The 17,066-nt window shown below is 39.6% G+C and overlaps 1 protein-coding gene across 1 annotated transcript in view; it reads left to right on the top strand.

Moving 5' to 3' along the window:
- Positions 1–787: 787 nt before the first annotated feature.
- tnni4a (troponin I4a) overlaps positions 788–17,066 on the top strand; it is a 138,613-nt gene continuing 122,334 nt past the window's right edge. The window contains exons 1-2 of the mRNA XM_079454188.1: positions 788–941; positions 1,735–1,862. Coding sequence (XP_079310314.1) covers positions 1,812–1,862 — 51 coding nt within the window. The 5' untranslated portion in view covers positions 788–941; positions 1,735–1,811. The remainder of the gene's footprint in view (positions 942–1,734; positions 1,863–17,066) is intronic.

The following is a 17,066-nucleotide window of genomic DNA, read 5'->3' as shown; positions in this document are numbered from 1 at the left end:
CGACCAATTTATATCAAAATAAGTTTCAGTCCAGAATTTGTGCCATTCTAAAGTGATTTCACATCTTTTTTATAACTATTTGAAGCATGTAGAAATGAATGCGTTTGGCAAATTACTTTTACGTACTGAAAACGTTGCATACTTCTTTTTGTACGTGTACGCGAGCACACTCATACAGCCAGACGCACAGCTTTGCAAAGTATTCTGCTTTCAACACATACTGCAATACCTCTCCGGGCCTACAGGGGTCAGATTTTTTTTACTTCCATGAATCGATGCAACTTATTGCTACCTGGTGGTTAAACCAATTGCTGCAAGAAATGTTCTGCGCATGCGCGATCTGCGCACCCTTTGTGCAAAATTGTGGCGCTGCGCAGACAGTATGTTCTATTCTGAACAGAACAGTTCAGTTTCTTGAAACAAACCTTAGGAATGACATAAAACACAAAAAATCATATATCCATTTTGAGCTCATCCTATAATACATGTCAAACATTGGTATTGTTTTGTTTAAACATAAATATGAACTTGTTCCTTTTGCAGTGCTCTCCGTCTGTAAACATTGCAACTTGCATGTTAAGCAGTTTGCTATTTTTGTACTTTGGCCAATTTTTGCAAATAAAAAGTATTATTTTTCTTTTTAGAAGGTTGTCAATAGTTTACAGAATGAGACAAAAATTATTGTTTTAATGAAACGTCTTCCTATAAATAATAAATAACTTTGTCGAAATACAAATTGTCCTAATGAGATCTCTCAGAGATCTCCTAATGAAACACACCTGGAGCAGCTCATCACAGACACAGGTGCGGTTGAGTTTGGTGTGAACCACAAACTCCACGAATGTGTTGAGCGATGTACATTTCCAAGAGCAGGATAGACTTATCCTGTACTACCTGTTCAAACCCTGCAAACACAGCTTGAGAAGATCTTTATTATAAATGTGAGTTTGTTTCTTTGTAAAAGCCCTTTTTTTCCTGCTGTTCTTACGCATCCAAGCTATGTAGTTTTCTCAATCTTACCTGCTTGCCTAGGCAAACCATTGTTCTGTTTTATGTGTGATGTACAGTCCAGACCTGTTCTGTTGTGTATGCACGTGTTAGCATACGTTTGCTTGCATTCGTGATGAATGAGCAGAAGCGCTTCTGATATCAAGGGGTCCACAGACAATAGGAAGCGACAGCTACAAACTTGCACGTCAACATGCATTTTTGTCTGTGACTGATATAATGCGCAGGTGTAAGAGTGCTGCTGGGAGAAAAAGATTTGTCAATCAGTACCTCACTGGGATTCAGTTTATATTTTGTAACCGCTTGATGCATTAATAGAGCATTATTTATCAAAACCAAACCGGGGTGTTATGCATGCGCAAGCAAGAATTCGACTCGGTGAGTCGTTCCTAAGATCAAGATAGATGTGCAATGAGTAAAGCAATGCACACACGGTACACATGCAGTGTTAAGAACGGAGTATAAAGAAAAATGAGTGCTGTTTTATTACGTGTTTGCATAAGAAAAGTCTCACTTCAAGGATTTTGCGAGGCAGTTGCTAAGTCGTACTGTATGGTTGCTAGGTGCTTGCCTAATGGCCCATAATTGTCCACCCTCAAGTCTCAGTTGCTTCGGAAATTGGTTATGTATAATTGCATGCGTATTATGATGTATGGTTTTGTATCGGTTATTGTGAAAAATAAGCATTAGATCGCTAATGTTCAGTGGTCGTTTGTGTTTTTTTAGGGATGAAGTCGAGAGACCACAGCTCCAGGGTCACAACCGTTTTCCTTCCCAGATGACTTGATTTTGAACGATTATGGATGGCGACTTGGAGATCTGCGATTGAAAAACAGAGTGCGACCCCTGGCGAGGTGAGCAAGCGCTTCATTTCTCTGATCGATTTTTGTGTCAGTGACCAGTTGAGCTCCGAAATATCAGCCACTGTTCTTTTTATCGCACGGATGGTTATTGGACATGCTGAATGATCAACATTTAAAGAGTTTATTTCTCAGAAACGGACGCTCGCATGCATTTGCAGCCATCACGGGCCTTCGCACCAATTTTGCCAACTCCTTGTTGTTCTGTTTGTGTGTGTTGCTAAAGTATGGCCTTGGTCAATGCTGCTTGTGGTCGACCCTTTAGGGACGCTGTTGCGATTACATTTGCGTTTAACAACATGCGTGTGGCCGTGCGCTTCATCGCAGAAGGCCAGGTTTTGGAGCAGATGTTGTTGACGTCCATTGTAGGCTTTTAAGATTCCCTCGTGTTGTAGATCATTTTCCATACGCTCTATTGCTTTAAACCTCATATTTAACAGAACTTCAATCTCATTTACTCGTGGCTCTAAATCTGTGCCGTCTCAGGACCAGATGAAAGCAAATAAGGGCTAAAATGCCTTGTATGGATGAGAAGCATCGTAAAACAGTAGAGGCTAAAAGCGATGATCCGTCCCTCATTATACGTTTGAAGTTTACTCGCAGGGCCATCGTGTCATAGTCCTTGATACTGGCAGTTATCAGATGTGAAAACAAATGTTTTCAGATGCTTATAAAGTGAAGTCTCAAGGCCTGTAATATGTTGTCTGCAACATCGACACGCCTCCTTAGGTCTTTTAACAAGCTTGACTGATGTTACATGGCCAATTGGGCTCAAATGGATGTAGTTCACCGGGTTTTTGTCCTGAGGTGCTGGCTCGCTCTCAACGGCTCGAGTCAAAGCAACTGATATGATCCACCTTGACAAAATCTGCTCTCCTCCGCGAACTTGACGTCTCATCCATTCCAGGAAGTTGATGCCGTTCAAGGGATTTACTTCGTGACGTTTTTCAAATGGGTTACTTTCAGTAGTTTGGTCTGTCTGTTGACCATCAAACGCAGTGAAGGTGTGTGTTTGTTGTAGAATGACCACCGTGCGTGTTGAGTAAGTGGCCATTAAATATAATGAACAACTTTGTGTGGAAATCTGGGAATTGAAGAGTCTGTGTGCAAATTACATCCATCTAGTGTATATTAAAATGTCTGTTATCCCTGGTGAGCGATGCACATTCAGCTGCTGGTTAATTACTGAAAGTGGACCGTCATGGTTGTTGGACACAGAAAAAAATGATGCTGTGATGATGAAGTATGTCTTGGGTCTTGTTTACAGCTGATATTAATTTAACATCTATCGTGGGTTATTTTGGTTACAAGTGGTAAAATGAAGCAGAAAATATCTAGTGTTTTCTCCCATGACCACTTAGGATCGTATTTTAGACTCTGATATGTCTGCATATATCAAACGCCAATTAAATGTAACTTGATGTTGATAAAATGCACAAAAGAGAAAAATCTAAATGTTTATTTTTTTTAACAAAATTTTATTTTGCGTTGTGCACACTTGTATATTGATGTATACTTATTTGTATCTAAGTGATGGTATTTTAAAGCATTTTTATTTGTTGCCTTATTGCAGGTTTGGTCCGGAACACAGTATGGCCCTATAAATATACAAGATTGTACTGTGTATTTACTATATTTAATTATATTGTATATTGGTAAATACAATGCACACTATAACATTTAAGGTTTGGACCAAACCTGCAATAATAAAAACTAATTTATGTAAATATGGGGAAAATGAATCTAAACACAGGTTTGTTTTTAAATGTACACATTCCTCTAATGCAGTAAAAAAATGCATAAAATAATCACTAAAGGAAAAATTTATTGTTTCACAAAGTTCAATTTAAAACCAAATTGGGTTTGTCTGCTTGTCAACTCGAGTAACTCTGCAACTCAGGCTTTATTCACCTCGCTTCGTGATACAGGCCACAGATTTATACCTTTATCAAACACTGTCTAGTTGTGCTCATATCACCCGAGATGGGCAATTAGTGTACGGTGTTCCCAAACAAATATTGGGACACTTTAGAGATTATTGAAGAATATAGAAATTATTGCAAAGGAGCACCTGTAAATATTCTGGTAGGACGGCTGTGCCCGGGAACCAATCTGGATTTATTTTCTGGACATGACCTTGGAACCAGTTAGTTTAAATTTAAAAAATGACAACGAATAAAGAAACATTCGTTTCCAGTAGCCACTTTTTGTTATTCTGATGTTTTCTAATGAAATACAGTTGACGTTCTCTGGACACAAAGTCTTTTCTTTAAAAAGAAAGCATCAAAAGCACATGTAAACACTGGAGTTTTATCATTTACAGACTCTAATGCAAATATAGACAAGGTTTAATCGGGGTCGGTGGGTTTGAACTTGTCTTGCTCTCTACATTAATCTCTTAAGAGAAGCCACAGGGCTCAGCATTGAGCTTTTGAGGTTTAATGAGGTCTGGTGACATTTGATAAATAATTCAGCATCTGCTTTTTAAAGCTTTGTTGACGAACAGGTGGCACTGTAAATTTTGCTGACCAATCGTTTTCTTCCGTGCTCCTTTAAAAGGAAACGCCATTAAATAATACAGGAACGTTCTTTCGCCGACAGCATCTTCTCCACCCCTCCTCTCTTGCTCGGCTCTGGCCATTAAAAAATTTGAGATGTTTTCCTTCCTGGCTAGCAGAGAGGTTTTTTTTTACACCAGCACCTGCGCTCCTATTTTCTGTCAGTGGCGTCCGTGGGGGTTTGCGGTGTTTTGGAGGGGTTTGTGTAGAGGAATATGCGATGCGGGAATGAAAAGTGGGTTGTCTCGCTTTAAACTTGCCCCCGTTTGGCCCGCACAGATGTGAGGCCTATTTTCGCATGATGTCTCTATTGGGGAGGGGGTCCCTTGGGGGGCAGTCAGCGTACTTCATGGATGAGAAAATCCTGACTAATGTGATATTGCTCGGGTGACAAAGCCTGTTCTTATCTGAGCCATTCCTTTGTGGGTTCAATGTTAATATTAAAGCAGAATTGTCAATATTTGTTTACTTCATACATGCTGATGTCATGAAGGCCATTTGCTCCATTTTGTTAGGTTACCTTTTCAAGTTAAATCTATCAGGTATATTTTAGCAGATATCTGAATAAATTCCCGGTCCGCATCTTCCATTTCACAAATTCAGTTTCTCTCGGATATAGTCACATTACTAAAGTAAAAAAGAAAGCTGTTTTAGGTTGAATGCCTGCAGTTAAATGACCTGCAACTGGAAAGCTCCGAGCCTCAGATCTCTTTTCATTTTTCACAATACAACTTATGCCTCAGCGCCCTCTCATCTTCATCACTGTAGCTTTTTTGTTCTCTAACCCCTTTGTGTCTTTCTTCGCGTCTGGGCCAGATGCTAAAAGCGGCGGCGTGGTTGGCAGCCCCACGGAGGCCGCGCCGACCGGTGTTAATGGTGATTAATGGAGAAGAGAGAAAGGCTCTGGCTCTTCTCACCCCTGCGAGGAAACCCTTGAGGTCTGAGGCTAACAGGACGCCTTCCTTTAAACGTCTGGCAAAGCGAGCTTATGAAATATATCTGATCAAGACGCGTCTCTTTTCTCCATGCAGGTGTTCCAGGGTTTTATTAGCATAGCATGTGAGATCTCGGGAGGTTGGAAGGTGAATAATGGCACGAAGGAGCTGTGCCGGTTTGTGAACGCTCTGTTCCAAAACTTTGCGAGCTGTCTCGGTGTGTTGGTTTGGGAGGAAGCGTTGAGGAGTGCAAATTGGTGATGGGAAAAGAGAGAGATGTCGGGGAGCAGATAGCAGACGCCGCCTCCACACCAGCTGCCCAACACTTACAGCAATTACATCCACATCTCCAGCGTGGCCGAACGCGCACAACACATCAGCGCGGTCGCTAATTTAACCACACGGCTCACTCCTGCTGTGACAGAAAGCTTTTAGTTGGAGTGGGGTGGGTGGTCTTGGTGGACACTTGTAATGTAGTCAAATTGAATCCAGTAATGCATAGAAAGTATAATTTGCATATTGCATGAAAGTCTTAAATATTTAGGCCAAGCATTAAACAATTTTGGCATTTAGATGACTATTATTATTATTAATTAATATTTGGTTTCACAAAGGCACAGGTTAAAAAACAAGGTCACCTAAAACAGGTGTTATTATATCAAACATGCAAGCTGTTTTTATTGAAATCGACATTGTGTAACAGGCAATATTAATTTCTAATGGTCGGCTAAAGTAGAAAAGGCTTTAAGGAAATGGTTCACTTAAACGTGAACATCATTTACATTTTAGACCATTCTGTAAGTTCGACCACCACACGGATTCAAAAACCACTGAGACATTTCTCAAAATACCTTTTGTGTTCTACATGGTGAGAGAATTCAGTTTGTAGGGTGGACTATCCCTTAAAGGGTAACATCGACGTGTGTTGTGAAAGTTTATGGCAAACAGAACAATTCAAAAGAGTTTGATGTAATTATGTTTTTGTCCACTAAAGATGGTTTCGTCGGATGTACACGCCTGGCCCGAAGTCAAGTTCTGGTCTGTTTTAGGTTATAATATAACAATTTATTTTAGATTAAATTTATATCAATGATAATTTATTGTATTAAATCTATAGTTAGCGATTCTTTGCAGAGGTCCTCCGTAGGTTGAAGTCTCCATGAACTGGAAGTTGCAATTCTTTTTACTTCTGGATTCTGATGCGTTTCCGAGTGAAACTGGATTTCGAATTACAAAAATAGTGGCAGTATGAGAATCTCAGGCGAACAGACCTCTTTGAATTAGGAAATTGGTTTATTGTAATAATAAAATGTATTTATCTCTAATAACACAGCGTTTCCGTTTTAGCATGCTTTATAATGTGTCTTTTCTTGTTATTATCTTAATGCAGCTGAGCGCAACCTTTCCCACACCGCTCTCGCCTCAGCTCAGGCTTTAATTGGAGAGCGAGTGATTTCCTGTAGGTGGGCCATTGATTTTTATTTGCATAGTTATTTGTTGATGGATTTGACGGCAGCGGCGTGATATTGATCTTGCAGAGGGGCTACCGGTGCTCATGGGTGTTGAAGTGAATCTGTCTTTATAGCAGCAAAAATGGGCAACATGAACCCCACACACATAAAATGAAAAGGTTAAATATTAAAACTAAATCATCGGAGCGATCTAAAGGTGTGTGTGGGGGGGGCACTTATAAAACTTATCGGCGTGGCTTATGAATTTTAATTGTGCAGTGTAATAAACATTAACTGATTTACTGAAAGGCCAATGATGGTAAATAAGTAAATGGCTGGATGTTAAAATGATTACCTACCTTTTTAACCCTTTTTGGTTATGTATGGAATGTTTGAATATATATTATTTTTGACTTATCTTGTATAACTTCATATATCTTTACACAGTCATATGACAATATTGTCCAAAAATTTCATGATGGTCATGCAGTGTGCAATACGACCAAAATTGAATGATTAAATAAGCAAAAGTTCTCTCTGTAGTATTGTTCTCGGCACAAAAAAGCCTTTTTATTTAACGTGTTTCTTGGTATTGGATTGGAAGTTTATTGCAGTGTTAGTTGTATTTAATGAGTGTTATTAAGCAAGGGTTAAGTGGTTGACCACAACAACACTTTCAGAATTGCACGCATTCCTCAGGAGGCTGTTCGCGGTTTTTAGTGTCCTTATTGTGTACTCCAGGTAGACCTGCAAAGATAAAAGGCTTAAATGGATTAGCCTTCATTACGGTTGCAGTTGCCGATATAGCTTCAGTATTTTTGTAGGCTAAGCACGCACATACAGTATGCATACTACAGTACGTTGTATGAGACAGGCCGCGTACATTTTAAATGAAACGAGTACAGTGTTTATTTTGCATTATAAGTAAATGTTATTTAAGCAAAACAATCTTTAATTGCATCGTAGAAAATCGATCTTTCAGAGTGTTTTTTTTTTGTCAAACTAATGAATGATGGATCATTGACAACCAATTAAAGTCTATTGGCATTTAAAGGGCTTGCGCATTTAAAATGTGTAACTAGAGCATGTTTGCTTAGAATAAACATAACAATGTTGTGCTTTGGTGCAGATGCTAGAATAGTTAGTTATTTTAATTGATAGTCATCATTCTTTGTGTGATGAGCATTTACACTATAATGTCACGACAGGACGGAAGCGTTCTAAAACCTTTGGTTCACTTCAAAGCTGTTGACCCAACCAAAGCGCTTTAACACAGTTGAGATGCATCTGCTCTGTCATGTCAATCATCCTGCGTGCTGTTTTCTGTCGGCTGTGAACATCACATGTCAATCACTTAAGCGTGAAAGACATTGTTTCCCACGATTTGTAGTTTTTGTTATTAATCTGTTTTCTGTAGCCTCTGTGACGTTCGTGTGTAAGCGTACGGATATGCTTACAGATTTGGTTTCAAAGTGAATTTAAATGTTTTGTTGTACAACTCAATGGTGTGACGTTTATGTGTACTAAAGGTTGAATTTGTTACAGTGAGCTGCTTGTGACGTGTATTCCATAAGTCAACATGAAACTGCAATGGAGAATATGGCACTTTGTTAATGTCTTTTTAAAATAAACTTTCGATTTTGTACAGTATCTGTTAACATGAGCATGAATATTTCTCATTGTTCGTTCATGTTGGCGAATGGATAAACCAATGTTATCAAATGTGTCCTTGTCAGGCTTTAAAAAATAATGATCATTACATCATGAATATACAAATTAACAGTAGCGTAATTGGCTCATAATGCTGCAAGGTTTGCGTGGTTGTGCTGTATGTCAGTTCTGTTGTTATCTTGCAGCGACCCTCCAGCAGTTCAGTCTTGTGTGTATTTGTCTTGCATGTGTGCAAGCAATTGTGAACCACTATCTCTCAAGCTGGCTGTGTGTGAACGTCTGCACCTACTTTGTCGTCCGTTTGTGTGTGAGTGGAAGCTGTTTCTCACTGCAAATGCTATCCGCGGTCTTGACGGTGGGAGTGCTAGATTATTGCACGGCGTGGAGGTGAGGGTGTTGTGCTGTGGAAGGTCTTAAGACCAGGATCAATCTGGTGGCACACATGTGAGGAAGAAAAGCGCGCTGCGCAGCGCTATCTCAAATAGTCACGAATCACTACCTTGTTTTTATATGAACAACCTCTAGTACTCTTCTTAAAGGGATAGTGCACTCCAAATCTCCAGGAACATTTGTGGTATTTATTTATTTATGGCTGAACTGTTTTTTTTTAATGCTTTTTATTTAGAGGTTTGGAACCGTTGATATGAAAGGCAAAATATCAAACCTAAGAAACGTTTTATAGCGTGTATCGTGCAAAACATTTAATCTTCAAGGTAATTTGGCCAGAAATTTCCTATAGGGATGAATAGTCTAAGAGACGGACTGTGACGGTAGAGCAAGTTATCGCACCATTAACCAGCTAGTTTCCCTCACCTTTCAGCGCACGCGCCGGCAATTCAAAGGTGAAATGACTTAATCGAGTCTGTAAAATGAGGATTATTAAGGTCACGGCGTAAAAACTCACTTAATTGAAAGTCGTTGCCTTGCGCGTACTAAACCTTTGATTGAGACCAACAAAAATTATTCCGACGTGATTGTGCCACTGATACGTCGGCACTTCACAAATACGCCAATTTAGTCTGAGTGATTTCAACTTGAATCTGTAATAAAATAAAGCTAGCAAGCCGTCAGCGCTTAGCTTGTTAGTGAGCTCTCGTGTTGTTATTGCAGAGGAAACGGGAAACACTCGTGCTGATTGGATCTGGGAATTCATGATCGTCTAATTATGCCAAGTTCCACCGGGGAACGTCTTAGAGGAGCGTCGACATGCTTACTATCTGACAGTACGCCGTTTTATTTTGGATCGCTCCGGCGACTTCGACAGTTTGAGTGCGACGACTGCCAAAAGCATTTCATGTAAATGTTGATGAACAAACGTTGCGCTGAGGGATATTTGCATATTGTAGCGTGCCAGGTTTTGACATTTTTGTCAAACGTGGAAGATGCTTTAAGATTTAAGATGTGGACAAAATAATAGATGAAAATCTGTTGCCAACACGATTCTGTAGTATTTCTCAGACGGTCTATTAATAAAAATTTCCCCTGTGCTGCGCTGATACGGCTGACAGGTAACAATGTTAATGCATGCGGGTTGACATGTTTTATTTACAGTAATGTGTTATGGATCCATTTGTGTTATTTTAGTGATAAATTGTAGATCCGGGGGATTATAAAAGGTGTCTTAAAGCAAAATTAGCATCTCTCAAAAGAAACCGGTGCTTGCGAGACGGCAGCAGAATCGTGTTTAAGGAAGTGTAACAATTTAATGGTTAAAGTGCATTTTTTTAGTCTTTGCTTCTTTGAAAATGAGCTCAGCATGCGTCTTGTTTTCTGTCGCCTGTGAATTTCGAGAAGGCGTGTGACGGGATGCGTAATTGTCAAATTCTTTATGGACTTTTAAAGTCAAAGCTGATGCAGTGAGACTTGGCGAGTTGTGATATTTGCATACAAACGTGGTAGTGTTATGGACGTGTCTGTTTGGTATGTTGTTTTATAAGCGGTTTCCAAGTCTAAAGGGTAGGACTGTTCTAGTTTGACTAGCTGTTGGGATGAATCCGTTATATCTGGAGCATCTCTTGCATGGAGCTCGCATTCTCCGTTTATCTATGCATGACACCTGTCTGGCCACCGGCGAGACTTACACTCATTATAATACACTGAACTCTGAGATTCCGTCGCACCGCAGGACACATGGACATGTTTAATCTAAGAATCTTTTAAAATCAGGGCACACCCTTCATTAATGCATTTGTTATGTCATTTACATATGCGGCAAGTCCTATTAATGCAGTGAGAAAACAAATTTAAAGCAATATTACGGTATTATTTTTAAAGGTATATTATTAATCATCAGGTGATTTTTCCCATTATCAATGCATGCATACTGCAATGCAAACTGATGCATTTTGCAGAGGTGACATTTGTTAAATCCATCAGTTTGCAAGCGAGTCAAAGACAATATTTGTGAGCATTGAAGTTAGCAGATGTGCTGAGGAAGTGCACGATGTGTATCGATGGCTTGTGAAATGTAAAGAAACCTTCCAGAAGCTTGAGTCGGCTCAGGTGCTTGTAGAGCTAACATCTCCATAGGTTTTTGGCGACCACTCCCACGCTGAACTCAATGGTTCAATCGCACTCTTAATTTAACACCACGGCGTAAGTGAGGAAAGGAGGTTGATAAAGAGCACAGCGGAGTGATGCACGCTGATCTCTGATGCACTTTCCTCACACACGGAGCAGCCGCATCTGTTAGTTTCCACCAGAGAGACCTTGACTGCTCTCCAAAATTCAACTCTTCTCCAATTAGTGCACAGGGTGTTTGTGAGGCGAAAGGGCTATTTCTAGAGGACCGATCTTGAGTTTCATACAGCCTTCTCGAAAGATCCTTACAGATTCAAGTCATGATGATCTGATCTGTTCAAGTGCATGGGTCCGAACGAAATGCATGCGGTGGTCCGTTTTGCATCTTTTTCTATAAATGGGTCATATTTAGATCAGACCTTAACCTTTTTGTAGATGTATCTAAATGCAAGTAGATATTCTTCACAAACATGGTTCATGCAAAGAATTGTACTTTTTAAGGATAAGCGTTTGGGATGGTTGTTTCATCCTCGCTCCCCCGGGATAAAAAAATACACGTCTCCGCTGGTAATTAACAAGTTGTGGTGTGTTATGACACGACTAATCGTAAAATGTTTTATTTAAAGTATGAATGAGCAGCCGGAGTCATGTGAAACTGTCGAAGTGTTTTGGCGTGAATGAAAGGAAGTATTAGTAGAACATTGAACTAGCATTGCAAATCTTGTGATTCCCAGGGAATACATACTGATAAAAAAATATAATGAATTTAGGCATGCCCGGGTCAAAAACGTTCATGGAGTACAATTTAAGTAGGCTACACTTCCATAATGTACTCGAAGTACAAAATTAATGTGCAACAGATGCCTTTGTTCTAAAAACACATTTTTGTCTTTTTGTCTTGCATTCATGTGGCTGAAAGTTTGCGTGAGAAAATTGTCCTTTAAGTGTATTATTGTGCACTTTTGTTTTTCTCCTGGGTATAGTTTGAATGCACTTAGGTAGCTTTCGATATAAGAGTTTGCCGAATGCATAATCAGAAAAGGAAAGAACAACAACAAGTCAAGGCGACATGGGAAAGAACAACAACAAGAGTCAAGGCGACACCGCGTCGACTACAGAGTTCCCTGCGTTCTGTTTGCTCAGGCTTTTGAGGGTGAAGCGTTCCCTTCATCTCTGCCTGATCCATTAGCTGAAGAGCTCTACTCGACCCCATCTGTGCTCTATAAATCAACAGACAAACGGATGTTACCCTGCCCGCTGGCTTTCACAGAAAATAAACTCATTGAAAATCATTAGTTAACCTACGATCAGAAAGTCCATTTTATTATTACTTTCCGTTTAGCGCGCACTGTTAGCGTCGTAAGTACACGAGTATTTAAAATGCCATCAAAATATTTGTGGCTGTGTTTGAGAAATTGCTTATGAAGGTTCCATACTGATGTTCCAGGAGACTGTATTTAAAATTATTTTATTAAATCCAAATTCTCGGAGTAGATTAACTTGAAATGAGGTTAACAGCTGTGCCAAAAAATCCTTGGCATGATTTTAAAGATGATGTTTTTAAATGTACTAATATTGCATTAGATGATAAAATATCAAAGTAAGTGGTAACAGAAAAACAAACTATGCAAGAGTTATATTCTAAACTGACTTTAAAATAGTTGGTTATATACGAGTGCTTTAGCTATTTGGTTACATGTTGTAACCTAACAAACTACTGCTTATTAAAAATATTATTTAATGCAATAGTGTACATTTAAGAAGTGTCAAAATGCCAATAATTGGATATGTAATGCATCTAAAACCTATAAAAGAGATATTCTCTTGCAGGTTATGGAAACAAGAGAGAACATCTTCTCTTCGTGTTAGTCTGGACCGTTATAGCATCAGTGCTTCGGCACCGTGGTGGTTTGTCAGATGTGATTTGTATATTAGATGGGCCAGTGGTTGGATAGATCTTAATCTGGTATAAAAAAAGCAGAGGTATGTGCAACTGCAGTGTCTGCGCAAATGAAATTCAGATTATTGTAGGTCACTGAATTCATTCCGTGTGCCAATCAGCCGAGATCCTTGGGGGACTCTGCGAGCGCGTGTGGGTCGAGTTGCATTTATCCACAGCGTTGATCCAGCGGGTGGTTGTAAATTAAGACTTCCATTTTCCTTTCCTGGAAAAGCAGCCTGTTTATCAAACATCTGCGTGTGTGCGCGCGTTGTCTCATTTCTTCAACGGCTGATTTTATCTGTCTGGAGGACATGAAAAAATGACCCCTGCAGTCGTCGCAGGCTTGCCAACAGGAAGCTGGCCAATGTCGAAGGTGTAAAGTCCATTAAAAGATTAATTTAAGGAAGCGACTGAGCTCCTTGTGGACTTATTAGAAGCTCATCAGAATATGGTGTGTGAATTTGATTTATGAGCCCATATGTGCTGAGATTGGACAGTAGTTTTTTCTAGGGGAAATAAAGTGAAGTAGCTCGAATTATTTAATTCGGTTACCTTATGACCATCAGCACATTAGAATTTGTATGAACGATCATTCTCATTCATTTCTATGAGAGTTGTTTGCCTGATGAAACTGCAGGAACCATGACATGGCATTGCATGATTGGCTGATGGCGAAACAGGGTTGAGTTTCAATCCCAAAGGCTCTTGCTAGCTGAATTGTCATTGGCAAAGCATTTATTAAATTATTGAAATTATTACCACTAGATGTAGCTAGATTTTATACACTGGACCTTTAAGTACAAAAACGAAGATGTACAATGAAAAACAGCCTTGCTTTGAAATAAAACCACAATTAGGTGTTCTTAAGCTATCGTTTTAATATGTATTAGTGTTCGATCGGTGGCAAGGTGGCAGGCACCTCTGATGGCCGTCCCCATTATTAATGCACATGGCACAGTGTTGGCATTTGAGGAAGGCAGAGTTTGCCATTATATGCTTTTAGTAACGATTTGCTGTCAGGGGTGGGCGGCGATGTTGTTTGAGTCTTTGAAAGGAGCAGACGAACCCTGTTACTCTCAGCCAATCGCTCCGCCCCTTCTCTGCAGAGCTGAAGTCCCATCTCTCCGCGTCTGTGCCCGCTGACCCCTGGAACTTTTTTTACAATGTCGCCGCAACTTATTATACAGAAGATATTGTAATATTTCTTGTGGGTCACTTTGACAGGAGGTTGGCAATAAAATGCATTTAAATGTAATTCCTGACGCAAATCGACGACTGAAATATGCTGCTATCACATCACCGCCTGTGATCTGATTGCACCCCAGACCCTCGCTGCTGGCGTTTGTCTCTCTGTCTCACTTACTGCCGGCCTGTTTAATATTCCATCATATCAAATTTAATCTGTGGACGCTGCTCACCAGTCGATATCCAGCAGAAAGATGAAAACCATTGCTGAGCGTGAGAGTGAGCTTGTGTGCAAAGGGCAGACTATAATATTAGAACTGATCCTTAAATGACTTATTTCAGAGAGAAACGGGATGTGAAACCAACGGCACTTGATTTTTATTCCGCAGTAATTCAATGGATTGTGGGAAGTTTGTGTTCGAGTAAAGATATTATTATAATAATATATATTCTAATAATAACTATTATTAAATGCATGGTGGTAGCAAGTTGCTGCATATATATATATATATATATATATTATACAAATGATCAATTTGAAGGGCATTTGTTTTCTTTGATGCTTTCTGTTAGGTTGTTGTTTTTTCAGCAGGGTTCTAAGTTGGCAACAGCACACAGAAATTCTAATGGTTTCCATGAATCCTTACAACCCAATAGCTTTTCCCATTGAAACATTCATACCTGGATACCATTTCAGATTGCATTCAAACCAACACAGATCCCTTGTATATCCCAATATAAACTATTAAGGAAGCAGGGAACACTATACTGAAAAAAACAACCCTACGGAAATAAAACTAGAAACTCAACAAAAACCATGACAGAATGGTTTCTATTAAAACCATGTGGTGTTTTTGGCATTATTCCAATAGGATTTAACATCCCACCAATAGAATCCATCACATACCAGTAGAACCGTTGTAGTTTCCATTAAAACCAATAAAAATCCCTTTTAAAGCCATTATTACTTCTATGGTTTCTGTGGTACAATGATTTTAACAATTCACATGTTTCTGTCAGGCAGACTTTCTAATCGACAGATGGGGTTCAAAATCTTCTAATCTTCCCATATTGGATGGCTTTTGGGCACATAAGGTGCAGTATGGGTACAGATCCCATTATTTCTTCCAAACACAAGACTTGTTTTTCTGTTGTGTGATCAGTGGTCAATGTTGGATAATTCTTTGTTTTTAATGAAACCCTATGGACCAGACACTTAAATATCCAGAATATTCTTATTAACTAGTCATTGTGTGGAAGGTGTGTAAAGTTTGCGTTTGACCCGGGTCTTGCTCTTGTCGAGTGCGTGTCTCGACTCATTAGCCTGCCTGCTGCTGATGTCTCTTTTGGTCTGGTGGCTGTTTGTCTGACCTTGGCACGACTAAGCACACATTTACACCTCATTAGCACAACGGTAGGAGAGGCCAGTCGAATGCCCTCGTACATCATTCCTGCTTCAAAGAGTTAATTTGATGCAAGTTCGAGTTGGGAAACAAGCTTAGTTGTTAGATGCTTAGAAGTGTGTTTAAGACATTTGCTCAAGCGACATTAAAGCCATCGTTCTTTCACTGAGGTTTGTGGAGAGCAGATTACACCTCGAACCCCACGCCGTAATTATCCTGAAGACTGACTCTACAGTATTCCATCATAAAACCTTCCTCATAATAAATATTTAAAGGGGCTAAACTTTTATTACAGCCCTTTATTCTAGCTTTATTGAAGGCCTTTAATTTTTCCCACAAGTCCACTTATAACGTGACTCTGGGTTTCGTAGGCGGTTTACATTAATTGCATAACTTTTGTTTTGCATTACATCCCTTAAAATTTAACCGGCTTTTTTTTTGCTTTTATATGTAAATTACCTCCATTATAATTGGCTCTTTACAAGTGAAATATTCAGCACTTTTGGCGAGACATTGTTAAATATGGAAAAGGTATTAATATGCAAACCTAAAAGATATCTTTTTTTAGTCTTATTGTGATGACCCTATCGAATAATGTAAGACATTTTTTTACATTTATTTTTCAAATTAAGCAATATATATGCATACGTATTTACGCATTAAACATTTCATATACAAGCTGTGAAATGCTCACCTCTCGGAGCTGTTGGCCTAATGATGGTGGGCTGCAGCCCTGGTGACGCGCCGTCGTTGGGGCAGTGAAGGTCACGGATGTCCGCAGGGTGAACCGAGGCCCAGTCAGAGACCGAAAATCAGCCATTGCTGATCTATCTGTGATCGCTGTCTTTTTCAGGCGTTTGTTTGTCATTGCTGTTGTCTGGAGGTCGAGGTATGGTCAAGAGTTACAGACCGAAAAAGTCACGGTGACTCCGGTTGCCTTGGAAACTCTGCAGCGAGACGTCAAAGCCAGTTTTTCTTTTACTGCTTGAGCTCCAGCGACAAATGATTTGACACTGAAGGGGGCGATTATTGATCAAGTCTGTCTGCCTCCTGTCCGTCCCAAATGTGCAATCCCAGAATGCTTTGGGGGTAGAGAGCATTCTAGCTTGGGTTGCAGATGTCACTGGGGTTACGAATCACGAATGTGTCATTCACAGTGGAGGGAAAACCATGTACAAAACTAATACTTGAAAGCCAATATGGTTTTCCTGCACGGCTGTTTGGCACCGACGTCATGTTTCTATGAAATCTACAGAGCCATAGCAGACCGAAATACATTCTAACAGAATTGATGGTTTTCACTTCGTCAGAATTGAACGTGATCGCAGAAAAACACCGGGTACAGCGACAATGAATAGAAAACCTGTTTCTTTAAATGGTCTTCGGTTGAATTTACTGAACATTTACAACAAACTAGTGTAGTACGGTTTGATTGAAGGATTTTGAAGGAAGGTTTTGTTTGAGTGGAAATACAGAGGATCAGAAATCAAGTAGATTAGAAACCAGAATCATAACAGCCCTCTACAGAAATCT

Source organism: Barbatula barbatula (assembly GCF_947034865.1).
Source record: "Barbatula barbatula genome assembly, chromosome: 4".
In the NCBI taxonomy this organism is placed as follows: Eukaryota; Metazoa; Chordata; class Actinopteri; order Cypriniformes; family Nemacheilidae; genus Barbatula; species Barbatula barbatula.
The sequence above is the reverse complement of the archived record's forward strand: the minus strand, read 5'-3'. Positions and strand labels throughout refer to the sequence as shown.